The sequence below is a fragment of the Drosophila navojoa genome, chromosome 3 (genome assembly GCF_054131105.1).
Source record: "Drosophila navojoa isolate 15081-1374.11 chromosome 3, UAZ_NAV_1.0, whole genome shotgun sequence".
Lineage (NCBI taxonomy): Eukaryota > Metazoa > Arthropoda > Insecta > Diptera > Drosophilidae > Drosophila > Drosophila navojoa.
In genome coordinates, this window is record NC_142891.1 from 23,557,314 (window position 1) to 23,583,556 (window position 26,243).

Consider the following 26,243-nt stretch of genomic DNA (forward strand, 5'->3'; position numbering starts at 1 on the left):
GCAAACTCAAATTCAAAATTGCTAAATCTAGCAACTTAATGGCTAACATGGCAGCACTGGTGTGTCCAGGCCACACGGTCGACCAACGGCAAATTTGCCGTTACAATTTCGTAGCGAATACATGTTCTTTATGCGTGCCAACGCTTTCATACCCTTCCCACAAGTAACGAGCAAACGAAATCCAATGTAATTTTGTTATGCAATACTTTAATAAACTCGTTAGGAATATTACTAAAACAATTATAATTAATATATATAAAAGTTACTAAAATTATAGATAGATCGAAATATAAGATAATGACATGACACTAACATTTTACATGAGCATGGCAAACGCTTTCAAGAGTTACATATACTCTCTAAAAGGAAAGGGCATAGAAAGAGACAGGGTATGAAAAATTAGGCGCGCAGTTAGACTTCATATTAAAACGCATGCTTTTCGTTTGACGGCTAGCAGCGCACTGATTTTGGTATGAGATTTTTTCACTGATCGAGCCTCAAGCGACGGAGCAGTGTTGCCATTTATGCCTATTTATGGCTAGATCTAGCCTTTTTAAGGTTTAAGAAATATTTAATTGCTTGATTTATATGTATATACAATATTCCTTTCATCTGTACAGATATGGATTGAGCCGTCATGGAAATTGGTGCCATAATTATGAACTGCCACAAAAAATATATAATATATAAATATAAATATTTTCATTTTTGGCTTTTTTTTTTTGTTCGGTTTGTAGAATTTTTAGCCTATTCTAGGTTATATTTTTGAGAAATTTTTCCTATTTGTCGTTCAAAATCTGGCACCACTTATTGAGACACCCATAACTCTATTTATTTTTTGGTACTCTCTCTTGCAGCGAACGTACTTGTCGTGCCATATTTAAATTGCCAGAGCCTATAAAGACTGAACCGAAGTTGACTAATCTCATAAGCTCATTTTTTTTTCTGCGTTGAAAAAATCTGCCTTACTTGTCCCTTCTATGTGTTGCTCTTTAAGGTTACCACAATATACGATATGTGTATTTTTTACCGATGTTCATATCGAGACTATCGATTTTTCATAATTGTGAATCGATAATTTTATGCCATTACTCATTTGGCACTGTTGGACAAATTGTATATTTTAAATAATTAAATAAATTAGTAATATCATTAATCAGTGTGCAGAAACTTTAAAAGCCTTGCAAAACAACAAATCCACGCTGACGGCTGCTCCTTTTCTAGCCTTGCTAAATTGAATTGTTAATATAATTTATTAATTGCTCATACCGAAGAATTTACTCATTCGGTTCTGCTTGAAAAGTTGTTATTGCCGTATTATTAAAAGTAAACTTTGTGTAAAAAAAAAACAAACTTTTCTTCTTCCAAGCTACATACGTTTATGACTAAAGATTCATTTATGTATATATGCGGAGACTAAACGAAACAATTACTTAGCTTAATTCTATAGCTTTTCTTTTCAATTCGCGTCTTCATATGGGCCATTTATTCGTTTTATACATACATATATATGCACATATTGTTTGCGCAACTGTCAAGCAATGATAACAGAATGCGTTTGTTTAAATAAACATTAAGTAAGTATTAAATCAATTAGATGTCAACATGTTTATAAAAATCGACGATTTCTTCTTTTTCAATCATGTCTTTTGCACTGCGCTCGCCTGTGTATATATGTATGTATGTATATGTGTGTGTGCATGCATGCATGTGTAGGTGTTTGGCACCCGTTCATCATGTTACTACGCTTGCCCCTGGTGCTAGCGCGTTTTCTGCACAATGGACGGCTGCGAATGCTGTTCCTGGGGCTAATTCTGTTGCTTTTCATGGGCATATTGCTAACATACAGATGGCAAACAGATGTACAGCTCTGCTTCATTGATACCGAGCCGACGGAATCGGCTTCCAGTGGTCCAGTAACAGATGGCAATGCGCCAGTACCAAGAATTGTGGACGATGTGCTAACAACAGAGCCAAAGCCAATACCTGGTCGCAGCATTTTCTTTCATGAGACCAGCTGTCATCGGCCAAAACGCAAAAGACAGCGTCCTGATTCACAGTACAATATGTTGCAGTTGACGGCTCGACAGGCCTGCGCCATTGAATCAGCCGCATTGCATAATCCGAATTTTCAAGTTTTTGTCCTATTTGCTAGTCCCACCTATCTACATTATGGCAACAGCAGCACAGGCGGCAGCAGTGGCTATCAGCGCCATCAATCGATTATCGATGCAATTCTCAGCTATAAAAACGTACATCTACGACAATTGAATCTTTGGCGGTATGCAGCCGGCACGCCCATTGAGGAATGGCTTAAGGATGGACGCCTTTTTCGTTCAAGGTGGGCTTGTATTTATATTCATCTAATTAATATTTAAATGAACTGCTTTCTATCTTCAGCTATCTATTCTCGCATATATCGGACTTTTTGAGATTTTTAACGTTATACCGGTATGGAGGCATCTATTTGGATATGGATGTGGTTATGCTGCGCAGCATGGAGGATGTGCCGCCCAACTATACTGGCGCCGAATCAAATACTCATTTGGCCGCTGGTGTCATGAGTCTGGCACCAACTGGATTTGGTCATGAGATTGCCGAGGCGTGTCTGCAGGATTTCCAAAGGAATTTCGATGGCAGTGATTGGGGTAACAATGGACCTGGTGTTATAACGCGTGTCGCTCAAAAGATTTGTGCCACCAAGGACATCACACTAATGCTAGAGGATCGTAAACGTTGCCGTGGCTTCAAGGTATTCGATCGCAATGCATTTTATGCCGTACCCTGGAAGCACTGGCGGCACTTTTTCGAGCCGCAACTGCTCGAACAGACGCTGGCTCATACGAAAGACTCGTTTCTAGTGCACGTGTGGAACAAGCACTCCAAGCAATTGGCCATCAAGGTTGGTTCGAGTACCGCTTATGGCAAGTATGCGGAGCAACATTGTCCCAGAGCGTATGCTGCGGCTGGTGACTATTTCTAGTGAGCCATTAACTTAAAGTTCAAGATGACCAAAGAGTTAGGCAGAATTAGGTAATTTAAGTTCAATCTGTTATAAACGATTTGTTAGCAAAGAGTACGATTTTTTAGCACCAAAGTGAAAAAAAAGAAGAAAAAAAAGTAGCAAGCGCAGTATTTATAAACGAACAAAATTAAGTGAAGTATTGAATTCTCGTCGGCTTGCCATATACGGAAATTCATTACGAACACCTCATGTAAATGTAATATCTTTTCTGTCCATAAGTCCAATAATTAATAATAAATTATAGAGATATTTGGTTCAATTAGGCAAGTACCTCAGGTTCTTTTTAGTAACTATCGACATATTAACTTTTAAAGGCAGTAAAATCTCAAACTCACTTTCTTACATTTGATATCAGTGTTATTTCATTAGTCTGGCATTGGTGCTGAGTTTTGGCCCATGTCTATCTTGAATCTCTCGATTTAAACCTAAATATATTTATATTTATGTATGTATATGTCCTAAAATCGACTCTCGTTATTTCCAAACTCGAGAACTCGTAAAACATTATGCATTATCGAAGGTTTTAAATATTAAATGGTTCGAACATATAGAAGATAATAAAACTTCGAACGATCACTTACACATTCGCAATGTATGTTCAAATTAATAATGCTTTGAAAAGAACTCATTTATACGGGTTCGCATCGAAACACAATGCTGTTGTTAGTCTTTTCAATAATTTTGTTTTAAGGAGAAAAAGTGCCTGAATTAATGAATTGGTTCGAATTAATGAGCGGTTCGAAATATCGCAGATTTGAAATAACGAAAGTCGACTGTATATCCATACTCTAAGAATACCAAACAAAATTATAGAATTTGCAAGGATATTTAAATTTATCATGTTTTTTGACTGTCCCATCCAATGGAATATTTGACTAATTATACAGTAAAATTTCATTCCAATTATAAGCAGAAAATATTTTATATCTGAATCTCTACTTATTATAGTTCGAATAATTTCATAACTGAGATCCAAAGTCGTGTTTAGTTTTTCTATGAATGTATACAAAATCTGTATGTGTAAAATAGTTCAAATATATCAATCTGTGAATTTCTGTGTATATTCTAAAATACCAAGCTATATTTTTTTTCTGTCTATCATGATAGAAAAGATAAACAGGTGAGAATATTAAGATAAAACTACTAAATAATACTCTTAACCAAACCCCAAGCTGTCGTTATTTAGCATGGAGAATCTTTTAGCTATGCGCAGGCCGAAAGTCTGAGGTACGTACATACATATGTAAGGCAGTATTCCCCATGGATCCTATTGGCTTTGGATTTGCAGCAAACTTTATTGAAAGTTATTGGGCTCACAATGGAACTGGTCGGATTACTCGCGGACTAAAAAAAACTTGGGGCACATCCAACACTTAAGTGAGACTGAACGGTCGTCAACTTTGTCATGGATTCAATGTATTTGATCCGATGTCGTCTTATGAAATTAGCTATGCTGATTTCAACCGGAACACTTTCAGCATATGCTGAGCCTCACTAAAGAGAATCGATTTTTCACTCGACTAGAGGTTTCTTACTTGATATACATACATATATAGTTATACAGTCATTTCCAATCGATCTGAACTCTCATTTTGGAATGAGGATGGACAACTCTCATTTTTAATCGAATATTCCGATTTCATTCTGTGCAAAGACAAAACGACATCTCCAAAGATCAGGTATGGAATTATATCCAGATGATGACTATTGTGGATTAAAGTTAAATTTCAAGCATATTTAAGGCATCTGCATTGATATACAGCAACATTAAATGATATTTATATAACAAGAGCAAGCAGGTATAATAGGATCGGTAGTGTTTACCCAATATATGTACATTTTCTAAATTGAAATATGAGAGGAATCGCCGGTCAGATGCACTGTACCTGGCTGTATCGCAGACAGGCGCCAATGTTATCCTCTGCACTTCCCTTGCCAGCGGCGCCTCCGTCTCCAAAGTGTACACCTATGTAGAATGGAGTGACTGTGCTCTCTATGCGACAGGGCCAAATGCCTGAGGAGCAAAACTGGGCGCCACAGTGAACCGGCTCACAGCCCGGTAATGGACCGAAGCCCGTGCCAATGAAATCCTCAATGATGCAGGGCATTGTTATGCGATCCGTGCAAGTGCTAAAGAATTGACGCGACTGACGATGGCGGCGTTGCTGTAGATGCCTGAGGCGCAAGTCAAGAGCACTGCGCAAAAAGCCCAACAGATCGAAGCCACCCGAGGGACTGGCGCCACCCACTGGCCTTGGACGCCTTGAGACGCCGGGGTGTGATGTAGTCCCGACATTGTTGCCTTCGTCCCCTTTAGAGAAGAAGAAGAAATTGTCATCGTCACCCGAGCCCTCGACATCGTCGTTAGCCGGTGAAGGCGAGGCTGACGATGACGGCGTTTCACTCGCAGCCGTGCTCTCGTCGACAGCTGGCATTATGCTTGAACGTAAAGGCATGGATGTTGTCATTGCCGCCGTGCTGCTACTTCCACCGGCAGCAGCACCCGTAGCTGCTGTTGTGCTGCTGCCGTTGCTCGACATTGGCGCCCCAGTTGTGGAGCAATTGACCAAATTGCTCAGAACTTGCGCTACATTCGGCTTCATGGTAGTTGTCGCCGCGCTGGTTGGTGTTGTGGCGCTGGTAGCTGTCGTTGCTGTCGTCGTTGTCATGGATGGGGATGGCGTCTGTGCAGCGGTTGATGCGGTGCTAGCCATGCTTGTCGCCATGTTCATTATGGACATGAACGATCCACCGCTGCCGCCGCCACCAATGCGAAAGGATTGCTCATCGCAGGGCTGATATATTATCGAGCACATGTCGGACTCTTGGCGCACGCAGATCCGATAATGCTGATTGGCCAAATGCCTTCCATTGTCGGCAAAATTGAAAGTCTGCATAATACCTTCTGCGCCAGTATGATATTGTAAACATCCAGCCGGAGCCCGCTGACTGAAGGGTATTTGAGCGACCCGAATCTCCCACAATCGAATGGGCAGAAAACGTGAGCTCACATTTATACTGATCTCGATGAGCTGCTCGATGTCGCTGGCATTGACTTCGCTAATGTTGGCATTGGCTGGCTGTCGAAGAGTTCCATACAGCGTTGATTGACGCGGCAAGGATCGGGCTCCCACATCGTAGTACACTAACGATAATATATTCGGGATTAGATGTAGAGAGATTATATTAATGAAGTGCAACTGCTCTACTCACAGTGTTGTCCATTGTTTTGGCCGCAAAGCGTTAGGGGTCCACTGGGGCCGCCGCTGATATTGAAGACATCTCCATCGCAGACGCCCGTGCGTCGATTGGGCTGGCCCAGCGAGAAATGATAGAGATCAAGGCGTAGCTGACTAATCTCTGGGCTCATGATTTTTACCTTCAGCTGGCAGCCAGTGAAGTTGCTTGGCATGAAACTGGGAAACTCTGGCGATACAATATACGTCAGGTTGTTGTTGATAGTTCCATTGCACGTGGCCACAAACACGCAGCAGACGCCAAAGCTCATCGCACAATCGCCCTTGGCCTGTCCACCCTTCTGTCGGCATTCGTACGCATTTAAGCAATTACCCAAACGTCGTCCATCACTCGACAGGCACTCCCCATCCACCGGCACGGCAAACAAATGAATAACTGAAAGACAATGATTATTAATGTTATTAGAAGATCATAGAAACTAATTTTTGGTTTGTTTTATATTTTTAGAATATAGTAAAGTAAGGAACTATTAAATGTATAACCGATTCGAATATATAACACTACCAGTCCTCTAGGTATTTCTGCTAAGATCAGTCACTTGAATTTCTGTACAGAAATACTCGTACAGCTGAAATATTATAATAGTTCCAGCAGGAATATTTTGTTTGTCAACTCTCAAAGTCTCTTCGATTGACCTTGACCCACTTACCTTTGGGGTCGCGTTTGCCGTTGCTCTTGAGCTGCTGATATATCTCATTATCGCTCCAATTGACAGTGGAAGAGAGATTGTTGCCACGAGCGTATGATTGCTGCAGCAATAATTGTTCCTGCTCTGCGCGCTCCGCTGCGTCCCGATCGTCGATTAGCTCCAGTTCCATTTGCAGCTGTTGGTCAGCAGTTTGCGCTTGCAAATCGGCGCTCCAGATATCATAATGCTGCATGGGTGGCCAGACGGATTCATTTGCTGCCGTAGCTGCCTCCAAAGTGGGGGCTGCCTGGCACAGCTGAGCGTTCAGCCAAATTGTGAGTATGCCAACAAAGAGCAGCAACAGCAGGTTACAACAACCAATAACACCGTCAACAGCAGCTGCAGCTTCACAACAACTGGCTCTTGCAGCAAGCACAATAACTTTCTTTTTGGTCGAACATCGTAATAAGCTAACAATTTTATTGCACTTGCTTAGCCGCAGCAGGGGCAGAACGTTAATGATTAGCCATGCCATGGCCAATGCCAATGCCAATGTCAATGCTAACACTAATGCTAATGCTATTTGGCTCACAGCTTCAGCTCCTTTAACTGCGTTTCGCTTTTGCGCGTGCGCTCCGTTGCGTTGCTCAACGTTAAGTGTGCAGCCGGCTCCAGCTTCGGCTCTGGTCACCAGCTCCCAGCTGTCCAAGCCAGCTTTGATGCTGTGTGCTGCATTGTTGGCCCGATCAGCTTTTCTCTCTCTCTCTCTCTCTCTCTGAGTTCTCGTTTTCGGTTGCCATCGAGCTGTTGCTTTAATCTGTGCTAATTTCTATTTCCTATGCTCGTCCATGTGCTCCATATTTATTTATTTATTTTTTTTTTTTTTTTGCATTTCTATATTGGCGCATTCATTGAATGCATTTCATCTCTTTTCCACAGACTCACAAAGCTCTGCTCAATGATTGCAAATTGAGCTTGGGTATCCCGTGAATTGGCTGAAATGGAATGGTTTCATTTTTGCATTTGTGCTGCATCATGGCAATCGGTGTTGTTGTTGTTGTTGTCAGTTTGGTGTTTTGGTGAATGAATGCGATCAGAAGCAAACATAATCAGGTTAAACAGCTCTTTGAGTAACTTACACTTGCAGCAGCCACAACAACAACAACAACAACGATGACGACAAAAACAGTGAGCAACACAAACAAGTCTCTAAGCAGCGAAAAGCTAAACATAGAAAGCGGACGAGTTCAGTGAGGAAAATCTGAATGTGAATAGTTAGTTGATTAATTTAGAACATAATTAATATAATTATCGTCAGATCTAATTCACTTTTTCCTCCAGATTCTCATAGTTTAATGCTTCATTATTATAGCAGAGAGCAAGCTTAGAAGCTCTGACTTTAGAGACTCCCATTGTAATCCAAATACTAACAGGATACAAAAATAACAATAGATCATTTTTAATTTGTTTGCTACCTTTTGCCATTTGTGATCTGATATATAGCTGTCATACTTACGGCGTGTACAAAAATTCTGATTTCCGAATACAAAATTTAAAAAAATAAAGTAAAATAAAAGTAAGTCAAGAAAACTTGAAATATTTTAAAAACTCAAACTTTAACTGCGTTTCGCTTTTGCGCGTGCGCTCCGTTGCGTTGCTCAACGTTAAGTGTGCAGCCGGCTCCAGCTTCGGCTCTGGTCACCAGCTCCCAGCTGTCCAAGCCAGCTTTGATGCTGTGTGCTGCATTGTTGGCCCGATCAGCTTTTCTCTCTCTCTCTCTCTCTCTCTGAGTTCTCGTTTTCGGTTGCCATCGAGCTGTTGCTTTAATCTGTGCTAATTTCTATTTCCTATGCTCGTCCATGTGCTCCATATTTATTTATTTATTTTTTTTTTTTTTTTGCATTTCTATATTGGCGCATTCATTGAATGCATTTCATCTCTTTTCCACAGACTCACAAAGCTCTGCTCAATGATTGCAAATTGAGCTTGGGTATCCCGTGAATTGGCTGAAATGGAATGGTTTCATTTTTGCATTTGTGCTGCATCATGGCAATCGGTGTTGTTGTTGTTGTTGTCAGTTTGGTGTTTTGGTGAATGAATGCGATCAGAAGCAAACATAATCAGGTTAAACAGCTCTTTGAGTAACTTACACTTGCAGCAGCCACAACAACAACAACAACAACGATGACGACAAAAACAGTGAGCAACACAAACAAGTCTCTAAGCAGCGAAAAGCTAAACATAGAAAGCGGACGAGTTCAGTGAGGAAAATCTGAATGTGAATAGTTAGTTGATTAATTTAGAACATAATTAATATAATTATCGTCAGATCTAATTCACTTTTTCCTCCAGATTCTCATAGTTTAATGCTTCATTATTATAGCAGAGAGCAAGCTTAGAAGCTCTGACTTTAGAGACTCCCATTGTAATCCAAATACTAACAGGATACAAAAATAACAATAGATCATTTTTAATTTGTTTGCTACCTTTTGCCATTTGTGATCTGATATATAGCTGTCATACTTACGGCGTGTACAAAAATTCTGATTTCCGAATACAAAATTTAAAAAAATAAAGTAAAATAAAAGTAAGTCAAGAAAACTTGAAATATTTTAAAAACTCAAATATTCTCAGATTTTGATCAAAAAACATGTTTTTTAGTAGATTCTTATGAAGCTTCTGATTTTCTACTCTGACAACTTAGGTGTGAAACACTCACAAGCACAATATGGGGATATTCTATTATCTAAACTTCTTCTTCAGCCATGTAAATTTATACTTATTATTATAATTACTGTACTTGTGCAACTATGCCTTAGAAATTCTAAATTATATCGTATACATTTTCTCAAGTAAAGATTTAGCAACAATTCCTACACAAATCAAATATATCATCTAAAGCCAATTGAGTTACGTCAAAATAGCAAAAACACAAACTGTTGTATATGTGGAAATATTGTTTGATTTGTATTTATGCATTTGCCCGTGCGGTAGTTTTGTAAGCTACTGCTCGACGATTTGTTAATTTAAGATAGGATTGATTTGTAACATTAGCAATGTATGTAAAATATAAAAAAATAACAGTCAAGGATTATTAAAATAGGTATTTTGAGTATTTGTTTTTCCTTTCATTTTCATTTTCATTTTGTTTTTGTTTTTGTTTTAAATAAAGCGCTTAAACCTAAGTCATAGTTTGAACTTTGTACAATGTGTTTTTAGTAAGTGTGTTAGCCAAGTTTTGTTGAATGTATCGTCTGATATTTTCGAATGCCTATAGTGGCTCTAGGGCGGTGGGACCGTGTGGACTGCCTTCCAGCTTGCGCCAGACAACGTTGCACATTTCGCGCACTAGCGCCTTTTCGCCATCGTCCATCTGATCGAGGGCACAGCCCGCTAGATTGCCCAAACGATCACGTTCCAGCTGCTCTCTCACTTCCAAGACCTGCAGGGCCCGGACCACAGCCTCCGGCCGGCCCGAAATGGGCTCGGGCAAGGCGGCAGCAGCCGCTGCAGCTGCAGCCACAGCTTGACTGATGTCCTGTTGCGTGTGCGTGCTGTGTGGCGAGGGCGCTAGTTTGGCTGGTGCTGCGGCTGCTGCTGATGCTGGTGTCGGTGTTGCTTGTTGCGGCTGTTGCAAATTAGCCGTTGGCGTTGTGCGTTCCTCCTCCAGCTGCTGTATGCGTCGCTCCAGCGAGCGTACATATTGCAAAGTCTGATCGTTGAGCGTGTGGGCGTTGCGCAAATCCTGCACAGAATTTAGCAGAGCATTAGATAGAAAACACCGAATGAAGTCTATTATGATTTACCACTTACCGGCAATTGCCTTTGTTCCGCATAGTTGCGCAGCGCCGTGATTGTCTCGTCCGCGTTGGTGCTTGAACTCGATCCGTCTCCATCGTCGCGCAGTGCGTTACGCGTGGCCGCGCCGCAGCTAGCGCAGAGCGCATTGGCAGCAACATGCGCACGCTCCTCATCCAGATACAAGCAGAGCTCCTTTAGCTCCAGATTGTCGGTGATTAGCTCCTGCTGCTTGTCATCCAGCTGTCGCAGCTTGTTCTGTAAGAGAGAAAACGTATTTATTAAACGAATGCATTTACATTTTGTATTGAATCCGGCGCAACGCACCTGATAGGCAGCCACCTCTTGACGCATTACACTGGCCGTATATCGTCCAAAGCGCTGCCATTCCCGTGCCAGCTTGCGACCCTTTTGACGATCATCGTCCAGAAAGCAACACAAGTCGCGCAATTCCTGATTGTCATCCAGCAGTCGTTGATTTTGCTCTTTCAACGCGCGGAGCTCATTAACCAGGGACTGCAGAAATGAAAGGTAATAGACGAGCATTAAGCAATAATCGTTTTTCAAGGAACGCCAAATGTTTACCTGCAGCTGACGATTCTGTTCGATTGTCAAGCGTCCGCCGTTGGCCGTTGGAATGCCTGTGGTCACGCTGGACGTGACCGAGGCACTGGGCGACGGATGTTCCTGGTCCTGCTTGCGCACAAACTTCAGCATGTCCTGTTGCGCCTTGCTGGGCTGTTGGTGCTGCTGCTGCTGCTGCTGGTGCAGACGCGCCTGTTGCTGCTGCTGGCGCTGCTGTTGTTGCTGTTGCTTAACAGAATCTGGTATATAGATACTGGTTAACTGTGGTATGTCCGGCGGATATTTCAGCGGCAAATGCGGTTTCAGTATGCCGCCGCCGGAGCTTGGCTGAGGCGGTGGTTGATAACGTGGGGGTATCGAGTGTGCGGGTGCTCTTAAATGAGCTGCTTTAAGAGTTGCCTGCTGCTGCTGCTGTTGTTGTTGCTGCTGCTGCTGTTGTTGCTGTTGCTGTACTTGAAAAAAGCTACGACGCGTCGCTGGTAATTCCTTAGAATTACTAAGCAGTTGTTGTTGCTGCTGCTGTTGTTGCTGCTGTTGCTGTTGCTGCTGTTGTATAGGCAGACGCGATGCTGTGTGTTGCTGCTGCTGCAGCGTTGAGTGTTGCTGATGTATTGTGGCCACAGTTTGCAGCTGATGCGACTGGCCTGCTCCCGCTGCTGCTGTTACGCTTTGGTGCGCTGCTGCTGCTGCTGCTGCTGCTGGCAACAATGAGCGCCTTTGCTGTAATTGCTGCTGTAGTTGTTGCTGCTTACTAATTGTTGTTGTTGTTGCTGTTGCTGCTGTCGTTTTGTGCACAATTTTGTCAGCGCTATTAATTTTTATCAAATTATTGCCTAAATTGTTTGACGTTGCTGTTGTTGTTGTTGCTGTTGCTGCTGCTTCTGCTGTTAATGCCTTTTGCTGCTGTTGTTTCTGTTGTAGTTGTAGGTGCTGCTGCTGTTGTTGTTGTTGCTGTTGTTGTTGTTGCTGCTGCTGCTGCTGTTGATTGCCTGACATTTTAATGTTGGTTCCTTGTTCGTTCACTTATTATTGTTGTTGTTGTTGTTATTGTTTATGTGTTTCAAATGTCTATGCCCTCGGCGCCATGTTGCGTAGTCACTGCAAAAATAAAACGATAAACAAATAAGTAGGAGTGTGCGCTAGATGAGTAGCCGACTAAGAGTTACCCTGTCTTTTATGTATATTGGGAATGTTAAATCTCAAGTGTCTAGAAATTGAAGTTACATGGAATATGAATACTAAACTGGAATACATATTCAGGTAACTCTTTAAACAAATCTATGAGACGCATAGCTCTTCTAGTCACTCATAAACATTCAAAGACTCAAGATTATAATAATAACAGATAGTCTTTTGCACCGAACATAAGCTCAAGCTAATTGACATACCCATTATACCAAATTTTCATGGGTATTCAAACAGACAAAGCATTAGTGAAAACACATACATCAATTGGCTGTATGGAAAAGGAAGGAAACAAAGTAAGCTATAAATCAGAGCATTGTAAAATGTAACTCATGCGACATCAAGGGGCACAGCCGCATGCCGTTTCTATATATAGCATGTCTAATAATTAAACTGTCATTAGGCGGCTCCGCTGATAGAAAGTGAAATGCACATTTTCCGCAACAGTGCTGTCTCGACACACACACACACACACACACACATACCCACATTAATATAAGGCGTCGCAAAATAGTTTTCTTGGCGTATCTTGTGTCAGTGAGCAACTAAATGCAACGAAGCGTCGTAAATTTCGACGACTCCCAACCGATGGAAATGTCACTGTCACTGTTCTTGTTATTGTTGTTGTTGTTGTTGTTGTTGTTACTGTAGCTAAACGACGCCAAATGCATCAGTCTTCATTGTTGGCTAAATGTTGGTTTCCGTTTCTGGTTTGGAAACCGAAAGCCAGCTGACATCCATGCCATGCCGTGACTATCTCTCTCCATCTGCACCTCATTCATCTAGATTTGAAAGTGAAAACATATTCAGCCTCGTGAAGCTATTATTAATGTTCTCTATTTCAATTTTGGATTGGAATATGGACTAGTTTCAAATCGGTGAGCAGGGAGCCACATCTTCGACAGGCTACTCAGCTTCGGGATACGGCATGGGCATTGAGAGTTCCGTCTCTCTTATTTAAAATATAAATGCAACAAATTACATTTTTGAACAGGAACTAATTATTTGATATTTTCACTTCTTATGCAGATAAGTAAGACAAGTAATATTTCCTCAGCATTTTGCTATTGTTATTTTATTGCTCTATTGTGAAAGAGAATTATAATGATCGTACACTCGCAGCTAGAATTCCCACAAGTTGACTCTAGATCCATCCACCCACTCAGCATGGGAAACCGGTTTGGATAATTTAGCGGCCCAACACCTTTTCTAGCACAAAATAAAATAGGCTTTGGACTTGCATTGTCTGAAGCGGAGAGGATGACTAGCTTGAGAGTAAAACCCCCCGAACTTTGCTTTTTTAGTTTTACTAATTACACCAATTTATATATTTTTTACGCCAAGACATTTAAGTAGTTGACAAAAATATATGTACGTACATATATTCCGTCAACTACATAATATACCATACAAAATTTGAACTATATGATATCATTATATCATTCTCGATTGGCTGAGCACAATGAAACATCAATAAATTATTTGTTTGTTTTGTTTTTCACTTGAATACTGAAAATACAAACCCGAGCATTATTCACTATAATATAATATTTTGCATAAGATTCACTCTTTTACTTTTCAGCTTGTTTAGCTTTGACTGTGTAGAAGTAGAGGTTAGCTCTGAAAGGCTGAAGGGGAGGGCAGTCAAGTCGTACCATGTATTGGCATTTCCGACCGTCATCGGCCCCAGTGTCTTCTTCAATGAAATCGACCCCAGGTGCAAAGGCCCAATGCCCAATGCCCAGAGCTGACAGTCCAAGCCCGGGCTGAGGCTCTGGCAGTCTGGTTCAGATTCAGAGTCAGGCCACGACAAGGCAATCAAAAGAAACAAATCTACAGCAACAACAATGAGAGTAATATTTGTGCTCATTAAGCGTAACTGACACACGAAGTTATTGTTGTTGTTGTTTTAAATTTTTGTTTTAGGGTTTCATCATTTCGCAAGTGGCCAAAATCTACGGATTCTGTGTCTGTGTATGCATGTGTATTGGTATGCAAATATATGTATATATGTGTACATATGTTTTCAGGCATGTATTTATGCTTAAATCTGGTGCTGGCTCTGCCGCCCCCTGCTTGTGGCTTCGAGAGCAAGAAGAGAAGTTGAAGTTGAAGCTAAAGTTGTTGGCTTCTCGCATTGTTTTTACGCTTTGCTTTTGGCGAATTTTGTTTTCGTCTGCGGCTTCAGCAATAAGAAAACAACAACAACGACAACGCCAAAGAGCGATTGCTATTATTTTAAGGTAATTCGATGATTTACAGCAGTTGCTTTGTCTTTTGTTAGTAGTTGTCTTTCAGAATGCCCCGGCTCTGGCTCCCTCGACTCGATGTGTGGGGCAATTCGAACCAAACAAAAACAACAGCAAATTTGCAAGCCAATAACAACCAAGAACAAGGCGAGCGGGTGAACACGACTGCACTGTTTACTGCTCAAACTACCAGTGAAAATGTGCTATAGATATTATGGCAATTCGATTCGGGTATTACAAATGTATTCAACGGTTTTACCTATTATCAATATTAGACTGGACAGATGAGCAATGTAGAGAGCGAATATACTCTTGTTCGACTTGTAAATGATGTGCAGCAAAGGGACAGTCAGTCAGACTGGCCGTTCGCAGAGTCTCTCTGTCTGGCCCTGCCTTTCTGTCCGTTCGCTGCATTCTTTTGTTATTTCGCAATGGCAACGATGCCGTTTTCTTCTTTACTGTAATTTTTGCATACCCAGCCAACACAGGGGAAGTGGTTACAAATTGTACCCCACGCCATTTGTGATCGCAGCGTCTTTAACTCTTTTGCTTCGTTTGGCGTTTCACACCTGCCTTTTGTTTTACACGGGCGCGATCCTATTTAACGCAGCTGTTGCTCTGCTTCAGGAACTGTGTGTCCATATAAACCTGACAAGTTGATAGCCAAAATGGCTTGTGTGAAGGGCGCAAAGGGAGCCAGCCCTATCTATGATATGCCGCAGCTGTTGTGTATTATTTGTATTATAAAATTTATAGCCATGCACAATTTACAGCATGCACAGTTTTCTCGGCTGTCAAAGGAACAACAGACGAGCTTGAGCAGCGCTTTCGATGCCATTCTCTCCTGTCGCCGGCAACAGCAATATGTGAGGGCACAGCACCAACCAGCGGGCTGGCGCTTTCACCTTTCCAGTGCTAACAATCACTTGCACACTTGCTCAGCGCTTGCCACACAAATCGCTTTATTATTAATTGCTTGCCGTTGAGTGAGTGCTATAGCAGGTGCCAAAGGTTAAAGAGAGAAACATTAACGAAAACTTGTTTTATTATTTTTTTGAAAACAACTAATGCCTTGTGATTTCTTGCTACATGTCATATGTTCTCGCTCATACCCAAGCTGTTCAGATTTCCACACATCATTAAGATAAGTTTGCTTCACTCGTTACTAGACTTTCATAATACCATCAGTTTCTTGGCTGATATTCCCAGTACTGATGGGGTCTTTACACGAGGGGGAAGGGGAAAGCAGAGGGCGGCGGGGACGGAAAGACAGGGGCAGAGAGGAGGGGACGAAGACAGACAGAGAAAAAAAAAAGAGAGAGAGAGAAAGAGAAAGGGAGAGAGAAAGAGAAGAGAAAGAGAAAGAGAAAGAGAAAGAGAAAGAGAAAGAGAAAGAGAAAGAGAAAGAGAAAGAGAAAGAGAAAGAGAAAGAGAAAGAGAAAGAGAAAGAGAAAGAGAAAGAGAAAGAGAAAGAGAAAGAGAAAGAGAAAGAGAAAGAGAAAGAGAAAGAGAAAGAGAAAGAGAAAGAGAGAGAGAGAAAGAGAAAGAGAAAGAGAAAGAGAAAGAGAAAGAGAAAGAGAAAGAGAAAGAGAAAGAGAAAGAGAAAGAGAAAGAGAAAGAGAAAGAGAAAGAGAAAGAGAAAGAGAAAGAGAAAGAGAAAGAGAAAGAGAAAGAGAAAGAGAAGAGAAATAGAAAGAGAAAGAGAAATAGAAAGAGAAATAGAAAGAGAAAGATAAATATAAAGATAAATAGAAATATAAATATAAATATAAATATAAATATAAATATAAATATAAATAGAAATATAAATATAAATATAAATATAAATATAAATATAAATATAAATATAAATATAAATATAAATATAAATATAAATATAAATATAAATATAAATATAAATATAAATATAAATATAAATATAAATATAAATATAAATATAAATATAAATATAAATATAAATATTTGAAGCCCCTATACTCCCTTCCGTTCGTTGGCGAGTGTAAAAATAAGAGGAATTATTATCGTTACGTAATCGCTGTTGATCAGATATATAAAAAGAAAATCAGCAAAAAATGGTAGATTATTTTAGTGTACCTAATGCCATTCAGTTAGGTCTTCAAATATCTGACAGTCAGCATGTTTTGCCGAAGTCTTTTTTCACCGAAGCTTGAAACAACTGTTTAATTAAGGAAATGAGCATAGCCCAAAGAGAAGTAAACACACATACGTATACCCACACACACACACACACACACACACACACATGAGCGCACACATCAATTTAACAAAAATAAGACAAAAATTCGTTGATAAATAAAATAAGAAAATAAATGCGTATATGAACAAACATACTATGCTGAAACTGTACTCAAGGTTAAGAAATCTCTTTAAAAAAAGCACACGCACCGGCTCCTTTTTTTTGTGTTTCTTTGGGAGTGATGACAAGCAACAGCAAAAGCTATGGCAACAGAAACAAAAACAACACGGTCACGGCAACGTCGACGACGACGAGAAAACCACAAGTCATGTGGGTTAAGTACACTTACTTAACAACACAATTCAAAACTGACCGCGCGCACAGACAATGAGATATGTAATGAAAGGTAAAGCTCAGCTCAGCTCAGCTCACGACGGAGATGGCGACGGCGACGGCGACGGCGACGGCGACGGCGACGGCGACGGCGACGGCGACGACAGTGACAGCTAACCAGCCAACGGCCAAAAGCAGTACTTGAAAAAGCCAATTGCAAGCGTGTGCGAATAGGATCATCCAGGGCTGGGCAGTTTCAATTTAAACCTATCCGAAAGCTCGAAAATTGCGATCAATTTATATGTTTTTATATGAATTGTATATTTATAGAAATAAATCTAAAATGCACACTAGAGTAAACGAGTCAAGCATGCAAGGGAGGATCAGACTTTTTATCCTGCGCTGAGCAGTCATATTAAGCTTTAAGGATCTTAATCAGATATTTTTAGATATTAATATTGATACAACAATTATACATGCATATGCATAGGTTAGTAGTCGAAGTTAACTATGGTATTAATATTTTATATATTATTATTAATTTTTAATGACTACAGGGTATTGAGAGACTTTAATTTGAATTTCAACGCTCCTAGAAGCTTAAAGCTTTTTGTCGGCAGCCCTGATCTTCGCCGACTTTAACAACCTCCCACAAGTCACAGGCCAGTCAAGCCGGCAAGCAAACGCATGAATATGTGACAAGAAAGCCCGCACAAAAAAGGCAAAAGAGCCAAGCCAAGCCAAGCTAGACAGAGACAAACGATACACCCACACAGACGCACAGACCCACTCAAACAGGCGTGTGGAGTCCAACCGATGTTGACTGCTCTCCCAAGCTATACGCTTCATTGCATTTGCATTGCACGCACCAAATACGAGAAGTAGACATACATCTCTTGTATATCTCTGTATTCCTATATCTCTGTATATATAACATATATGTATGTGTGTGTGCCTAGTTGTATATCGTTTTTTGATACTTTGTTTGAAAACGCCTTCGTCGCTTGTGTCGAATGACAAATGACAAAATAACATCGCTTTCAATGTTCGCTGTCGCCATCGCAGACAATCGGCCAAAATTTTCATGAATGAACTTTGCGACGCGAACAAAAGGAAGCGACCGAGAGAGATAGAGAGAGCGGTAGAGAGAGTGAGACAGACTCACAGAGCCATCCAAATCACATCTCGGCGAGTGGCTCATTTATCAATTGATGCTGACTAAAGAAGAAGGAGGAACCATAAGACGATTAAATTGCACGTGACACCGTGACTGGAAAATGAAGCCGCTAAAATTTATCAATCACTGAGCACCGTGAGCATTAAGCGATGGCTCACCCAACTTCGTAGAAGAATGAAACCAATTGAAAAATGATAGTTTCTGAAATGAATGCCAGCGCGAGTGTAACCTAAATCAAATATGTGAGCGAGCAATTAATTAGGCATTTTAAACGTGACAATAAAACAGCTTCACATTCTAGACCGCCCACGACGATTCAAGGGTATTTAATTTTTATACCTTCTTCACGTTCTCTCTCGCTGGCTCGCTTTATGTTAAACCATTAATGTCAACATAAAAGGCACGTGTGTAGCGCAGTGAGCAAAACAAGCTTATCAAAAATACGAAATTTATAAATCTGGGAGCTGGCAAACGAATAAAAAGCTGCGCTAGATCATTTAAAAGGTATCAAAGTCTAAAAATGGTGATTTAAAATTAAAAATTTCATTTTATCTATTTATCGTCGCTATGTATATATTCAAGTATTCATATATAAAATTTTAGGATTTGGATCAAAACTGTATTAACAATTTGCTGCTAATCCTCTTTATGCCATGAATAGTTATACCAAAGCCCACATCAGGGCCGTGAATTGAAATCCCCTTTAATTGGAATTCTTAACAATCAATTATAAGAAAGTATATTTGAATGCGTATAGCAGCAATGTAGGGCGTTGCTCTCGTTGATCTAGATATTTTACAAATCATCAAAATCGAAAGTATGTAGATAGTAGAAAGTTTTCAACGGCAACCCATTCAAAACGGCAAACATTCAGGGAAACTTTTTTCAATATATGATCATGATTATTAATAAATAGAGCATTCCATACAAAATATAATATTTCATAAAAATTTAGAGCTTACAAGCGAGAGAGATCGTGAGTTAATAGAAATGAAGCTTCGTTTGCCCAAGCATAGCCTTGGCTACGTTGCTTATATTGTGGCACTACTGTATGCAAAAAGTAAACAAATTAGTATGCGGCTTATGATTAACGACAAACTATAAAAGGCACTTAGTTTTTATAATCAACCAGATAAGCCCTGAAGTTCGACGCAATAAAAATACATTGATGGACTACTGCTATGTAAAGTGTGAGTATATACCCAGAAAGCAGGGCCCACAATTTTTAAAGAGTTCAGTATTAATGGTCTTAGAGATGGGTTTATTCATGGGCGAGCTTTTCCCATGAATTCGATAATTTATTATTTGTATTATTTTTTACAAGTTTAGATACTACACATGACTTCATTTTTATACTCAGTTCTAATTCGAAAAAAAAACTAACTTTTTTATGAAGTTATTACACTAAAAAAGTGTATTGTACAGTCAGTCAGGCCCGACTGCAGCATTCTTACTGTTTCTATTTTTTTTTGTTTAAATATTTACATAATTTAAATAGCAACATCTTTGGTTTCTCCCCATGTTGAGGGCGTGGTAATGAGTTTTGCCAACAGTTTTTTTTCTACAGGCTTCAATTCGAAAGTTACAAAAGCATTTAAACTTGTTGATCCCCTTTGCGGTTAGCATTATGATCTTTAACGGATATGTAAGTAAGATGTTTATCTCAAATAATAAAACATATAATTTAAAAAGCGTTTTTTTATTTACACTTTTAATAAAATGCTATTATGTTTCCTACTTGATATGGATATATATTGATTAGAGTATATATAATATTCGGCACGTGGAATTAAATGCTGTTTCTCTTTGATTTTTTGCCTGCATGAATACATAATTTATATCAAGCTTATTTTTTCACTTTGTGAATTTGAATCTCTTGAACTGATCGTCATGAAATCAAGAAGTTATTGGTTTTGGCCTCACTCTGACAGTCGTAAAATGAAATGACGCCAAGCTCAATAAACGGCGGCTTGGAATGGAAATTTGTGCCATTTGTAATGCGCACAATCTATTGGGGGATTGGTACAGTATAGAAAACTGCGCATTATTAGATCACAAGATGTTGGATATAAGGGAGTGTCTCACAAACTTAGCTATATATACACATATGCATAAATACTCATGTATACATATACAAATGTTAACTGGACTAGAAATAAATATGATTGAAGACTCATGATCATTGAGCAGAAATTTGAGCAATATAATAAAATGATTGTAAATATGTAGTTGAAATTAGCCCATGCATCTAGTAATTTGAAATTATATTTAATCGTAGTTATGTGTACTTTATATACATTATATATAGAATCTAAATATATAAAAAACAGAAGTTTTTTTTTAAAAGTAATATCAACATTCAAAGATGTGCTCCCTAAGAATATACCCATTAGACCTTTTTGTATATGAGCGTGAAAGCTTTTACATTAATACCGATCAAGATAAGCGTGTTTAAGATTTATGGGGTTAGCAAGCATTTTGTTTATCAATTCCATGCCATTAAATACATCCATTTTCAATGGGACAAAGGTATAAAGATGAAACGCATTACGTAAGCATTAGGTCAGACTCCCTTTTCTTGGCGACCAGATTTTTACAGCTCATAGCGAGCGTGAACAAACTATAAAAAACAAGAATAATGCAACATTGGGAACGCAGTCGGGCACGCATGCGCAATAAATGCCACTGGAAATGGGCAATATCAATACAGGCCAATTAATTTTCTTTTAATTGTCTTCGTTTTTTCCTGCTCACCGCGTTCAAATGAGTATATCGATGTAATATTTCTGTAAGCATAAGCAGGTATATTTTTTTCATAGTCACAATATTAAATTGGTTTTTACTAATATTCAGGAAAGCATACAGTTAACCTAATTTTGTATTACTATCAATCGACATTTTGATACTGCTATGACATTCTGGGCTGAGTATGATGCGATCGGTTACACCCGACTAATATGAAGATGTAGTAACAATGCCATTAAAGCGGAAATCATTAAAATGGTTATAAAGATTGTGCGCGTGTGTGCGTTTGTCGGGAATTCTATTTCCTTTCCTAAACAAAAGCCGCTTACGCGACGTGTTCAATGCATATTAAAGCATAATGCGGTCGGTCGCCTTTGAGCGACAGAAACTTCCGGATTTGAATGATTTGTTATGCCATTAAAGGACGTTTAAAGAGTTATGTAGAAGGCAGCGTATGTGAAGTCAGTATTATATTAACTGTTATATATGTTATATATCTACATAGATGTAGATAGCAATTATATTATTATATAAGTATAATCTTATATATCTCAATCTTAAGCTGTACCTAATTGTATTCCTTTACAAGCCCCGAAGATCTAGTTAACCCTTTTGATTCAGCTTTATATAAAGTCAACTTTATAAATTTAATTATATACTGCTCGGCTGGCAAAAAAAGAAATGTATTGAGGCTGTGCAAAAGGTAATTTAATACGCACGCAACAATTTATATGAAACCACTGAACCATGGTTGATTCAAGATGAAAGAGGGAATTGTGAATCGTCTTTCAACAGCTGTGCCACGCTCAAAACTCAAAACTTGGTTGAAGTCTTGTCGGATGCTGTGGCTGCTCGACTTTAAATCCAAGTCACACTAAGGGTATTAATGAACGTAGATTGTTGCTCTGCCCTGGTATTGCCACAGACCTGTAGCCGGTTTTCATTATCGCTGCAAATTGAATAAGTCATAAAAATAAAATTTAAAAAAATATGGGAGGCAAGCAAAATGAATGTATAGCTGCTTGGCCTCCCCACATAACGCATACTTAAAGGGCCGCACGTTATCAAAGAGGGCAGCCTAATAGCTACCACAGATGCAGAATTGTTCGGACGCACGCTTCATTGCTGCATCAAGCCAGCTAGCTAACGACAACAAAATGCTGATGGCACACATTATAGCCAAGAGAGAGACTAAAGCTATCTGCAGCTGGCTGAAAGCAGTGGCAGTGGCAGTGGCAGTGCGGCAGTCGCAGTGCCGGTGGAAAGTAAGCAACGAAGTCTGAAACCGCTCAGCCGAGGCTGTGGCGACTATGTTGAGACCCACAATTTCCGCCATTTATGACAGTCACAAATCGAGTTATACTAACACAGCAACGTTCCACGTACTTTCTAATTTCTAAATGTACTGCTTTGATGCTGTCATTTCGATCATTGAATACCCTGTAATAATCGGCTATCTGCAGATTTGTGACTAAGATGTAGTCAAACGATAATAAAGTATATGGAGCAACAAGATATATAAGGAATCATAGAATTGATAAGAATTTTTGAACGTAAGTTTATAATTAATTACTTAGTATTGTCGCCAATATAAATGTATTAGTGTAATAATTCAATTTATATTCTCAAAAGCTCTTTCTCTTAACGCTATAGGGCATTTCTGTGTCGTCTATATTGACATATTCCTGATTCTGCTTTCTTGTCTTCTAACACAACTTTTGTGGCACTATTTTTTTGTTTAAGTGTTTTAGCTCAGCACAAAACTAGTTTTTTAACGGCAAGCAAAGTGTTAATGTTAATTTGTGCATGCGATATTAGTTTTGGCCAAGCAACTAAGCCAAAGAAATTTCGCAGCCGTTGTTTTATGTGCAGTAACATTTTATGTAAATTACTGAAATGTTTATCGCACTAAGGCAGCAGTAGCAGTAGAAGGCACAGCAGCTACAGCAGCAACAGCAACAGCAACAGCAAGAGCAGCAGTAACGTTGACAGCAACTGCAACAAAAATGATGAACATTGCATTGCATTGCATTGGATTGCAACATTCTCTGCACAGAGCACACAGACAATGGCATTAGCGGCGTTGCATCCGCTGCTGACCAAGAGCTTTGGGGCTTGATGCTTAGGAGGCGGGCATTGTTGGTAGCTAGTTGATGTTGGCTCAAATGTGGCGCGGCTATGCAATATAACTGTAACTAAAGCATGCCGACGCTTCAGTACAGGAAGCTTGAACTTGTTATTTCATTAGAAGAATAAGTATATAATAGAAGAGGTCGCTGTCTTGGTAAGTTGCTATCACATCCATTACTTACTGGCTTACAAGCCATTGTTTATAAGAAAGTTGGCTAAAATGTTTGAGAAATCTGTATATGAGACATCTCCGGCACATTCTTTACACAGAACATTCGCAGTTTATATTTTACATCTGCGAAATATCTAAACTAAACTTGATATCCATGAGATGCTTTATGGTCTATTAATTTAATCTTCGACTAATCTTATAATAGATTTAGACTTTAATAAAATTAGCATTCGGTTTGCATGCTAACTCTCATCCATTTCAAGGAATAATTTGTAACGTATGTTCTTAAAGAATTCTCTTATTCTCTAATGCCAGCATTCCCGATGGCTACCTCTCTTTTCTGATGTGCCGTTGTCATTTTAGAGGCGCGCCAATGCAAAAGTTGGCAACAGCATTCGTTCTACTGTGCGCTTGCTTATGTGGGAAAATGTTGCCAACTTTAATAGGGGAAGGCGAGGCAATAGCAGCGTAAGAAAAATCTCTAAAAGCCTAGAGGAAAGTTAAACTATAACTTGTTCTAGTTGCCTCTGCTGTGGCCATAAACTGGGACACTTGTTGCGGCCAGTTGAGCGTTCAATGGGAGGAAATCAAAGATGGACCCAAAGATGACAACAACATACAAACACACATCAACACACACACATATATGTATATATACATTGGCAGACACACCAATACTAAATTCCAAACTTCCCACGCAGCGTTAACACTGGGAGTGGTAAAAGGGGCAACCTATATATTGCCTTAATGAACCATGAAGCTGATATGCTGCAGCCGCGTAAAACTAAAAAGCCGCCCAATTATACAAAAAGAAAAAAAAAAAGAAAGAGACACACAGAACGTCACGAAAAGAGAGCAGCCATTGGAGCAGCAGCAGCGGCAGCAGCAGTCGGTGTACGCATTCACCGATGCTGCGTGATAAGCTCACAAGGAAAAGAAAGTTTTATTTATTTATTTATTTATTTTTTTTTTTTGCCATCCAACGACTTCATTGACAAAAAGTTCGTTCAACGAACTTTGCATAATTGTTGTAGGGCTGATGTCGTTGTTAGCTGCATGCTGTTTTAGCATTAGTTACAGTTTATCGATACACAAAATTGACTTAACATATTTCTAACAGCAGCAGCAGCCGACGCAACAGGTTGCCAGAGGCTCAACTCCGCATGGCGCTCCTCTCTCCATCTCTGTCTTTCTCTTTCACTGCAGATTGTATTGCATGCATTTTCGTATTGATTTGCTGCACATTACATTTCGAAATGCTGCACTGTTTGTTGTTGGCCGCTGCTCAATCAGTTTTACCTGTTGCAGCACATAAAAACATCACCAACAACAACAACAACAACAACAACAAAGACGAAAGCAGCGTCGGCAGCGACTGCAGTTTTTTGTTTGATCTCTCTTATTGTTGAGTCGTTGCCGTGCATCTTTTTCTTCTCTTTTGTTGTTGTTGTAGTCTCTTGTTTCACTGTGAAATTTATTGGCGCATATAAATGCCTCAAAATTGATGTTATTGTCGTTTTAAGTTTGACCCTTTTCTGCCTGTAAAATTCTTCCTCTTATTCTTTGTGCTGGTGGCCTGTTTGTCTTGAAAATTAATTTACTTTTTTTCCTTTCGGAAAATCTGTTCAATATCTTGGACTGTTTATTTATTAAAGTCTTGCCAAGTGGGCAACAATGGAAACCGGAGAGAAAAACAAAAGTTGTGGGCGCGCCCAATGTGCAGCCAAGTAGGCGTCACATGCCAGAATAGAGCAATTTGTGCGGCTTCATGGAGAGGGGAGATGGGAACGAAAGACAAGGAGGGAAGGTTCCTATCCAAACCTATGAGTTAATTTTGTTTGCCTTATAAATCGTCTGGCAAGTGGGCGGGCAGTTAGAGATGGTTAGAGGTAGAGTTTCAGAATGGCAGGGCATAGACAGTGGGTGGAAGGAGTGTGTACTTACCTACATATAGATGTATGTATGTAATACCTATGCACAAGTATGTGTGCCTCAAGAGGCTTGCTTGACAGTTGCGTTACGCTTCTCTTTCTATGCTATTTAAACACTTTTGGGGGAAGATACTTGCACAGGCAAGAAGAAGCAGCAAGCTACAGTAGTTGACTTGACGCACTGAGTGCGTTAAGCTGCACAGTTCCGCGATCGTGACAATTGCGAAGATATGTATTTGAAAACGCATGCGCGTCGCTGATGTTGCCACATTCCGATGCAAACGCAGAGCGTAGCCGCAATTAATTGTTTGAATAACAGCAGATGGTGGCACAATTTGAAGGCAATAACATAGTATCACTGGCTTAGTAGCTTCTTGCAAACAAAATACAATACACGCACACACTTATATGCACACGCAAAAACAAGCAGACACAATTTTCGCGCACATCGGCTTTTAGTATGTATCTTTTATTGGCTTGAATTTTCCTGCCTGCCCTTTTCGAGAGACACAAACGCAGACGCAAACGCAAAACGATCACCGAGACTAGTTGCTCTTTTTTTGTTTCAGTGTTGTATACAGCGAAGTTTCTTAGTGTATATGAAACTAGTTGAAGGAGCGAACGCTCAAGGCGTGTGTTTTATCTTTGCAATAATTTACAAGCGTCAACATTTTATCCGTGACAAGCCGACGCGTCGACCAACCCGCTCAAATTCCAACAACAAATTAAAATATTTATGTTATTTAACAGCTGTTAACAGCAACAAGTTTGAGAGCACAGTAGACAGTCGGAGGTTGTAATATCATATCGATTACTATATATTTCGATTT

The 26,243-nt window shown here is 39.7% G+C and overlaps 3 protein-coding genes across 3 annotated transcripts; 1 reads left to right on the plus strand and 2 right to left on the minus strand.

Moving 5' to 3' along the window:
• The first annotated feature begins 1,226 nt into the window (after window positions 1-1,226).
• Window positions 1,227-4,096, plus strand: alpha4GT1 (alpha1,4-galactosyltransferase 1). The gene is made up of 3 exons (XM_030386150.2): window positions 1,227-1,577; window positions 1,717-2,341; window positions 2,401-4,096. Exons 2-3 carry the CDS (start codon window positions 1,737-1,739, stop codon window positions 2,981-2,983), a joined length of 1,188 nt encoding a protein of 395 aa, XP_030242010.1. The 5' UTR covers window positions 1,227-1,577; window positions 1,717-1,736; the 3' UTR covers window positions 2,984-4,096.
• Window positions 4,097-4,776: 680 nt separating this feature from the next.
• LOC115563367 (uncharacterized) lies at window positions 4,777-7,752 on the minus strand. Its single transcript, XM_030386153.2, has 3 exons — window positions 6,933-7,752; window positions 6,239-6,658; window positions 4,777-6,170 (listed from the first exon to the last, which is right to left on the minus strand). The coding sequence occupies exons 1-3, from the start codon at window positions 7,444-7,446 to the stop codon at window positions 4,897-4,899; spliced, it is 2,208 nt and encodes a 735-aa protein (XP_030242013.1). The 5' UTR covers window positions 7,447-7,752; the 3' UTR covers window positions 4,777-4,896.
• A 2,098-nt stretch (window positions 7,753-9,850) lies between these two features.
• Ccdc85 (coiled-coil domain-containing protein 85) lies at window positions 9,851-26,153 on the minus strand. The gene is made up of 5 exons (XM_030386157.2): window positions 25,427-26,153; window positions 11,295-12,392; window positions 11,037-11,225; window positions 10,725-10,967; window positions 9,851-10,656 (listed from the first exon to the last, which is right to left on the minus strand). The coding sequence occupies exons 2-5, from the start codon at window positions 12,288-12,290 to the stop codon at window positions 10,183-10,185; spliced, it is 1,902 nt and encodes a 633-aa protein (XP_030242017.2). The 5' UTR covers window positions 12,291-12,392; window positions 25,427-26,153; the 3' UTR covers window positions 9,851-10,182.
• Window positions 26,154-26,243: the final 90 nt, after the last annotated feature.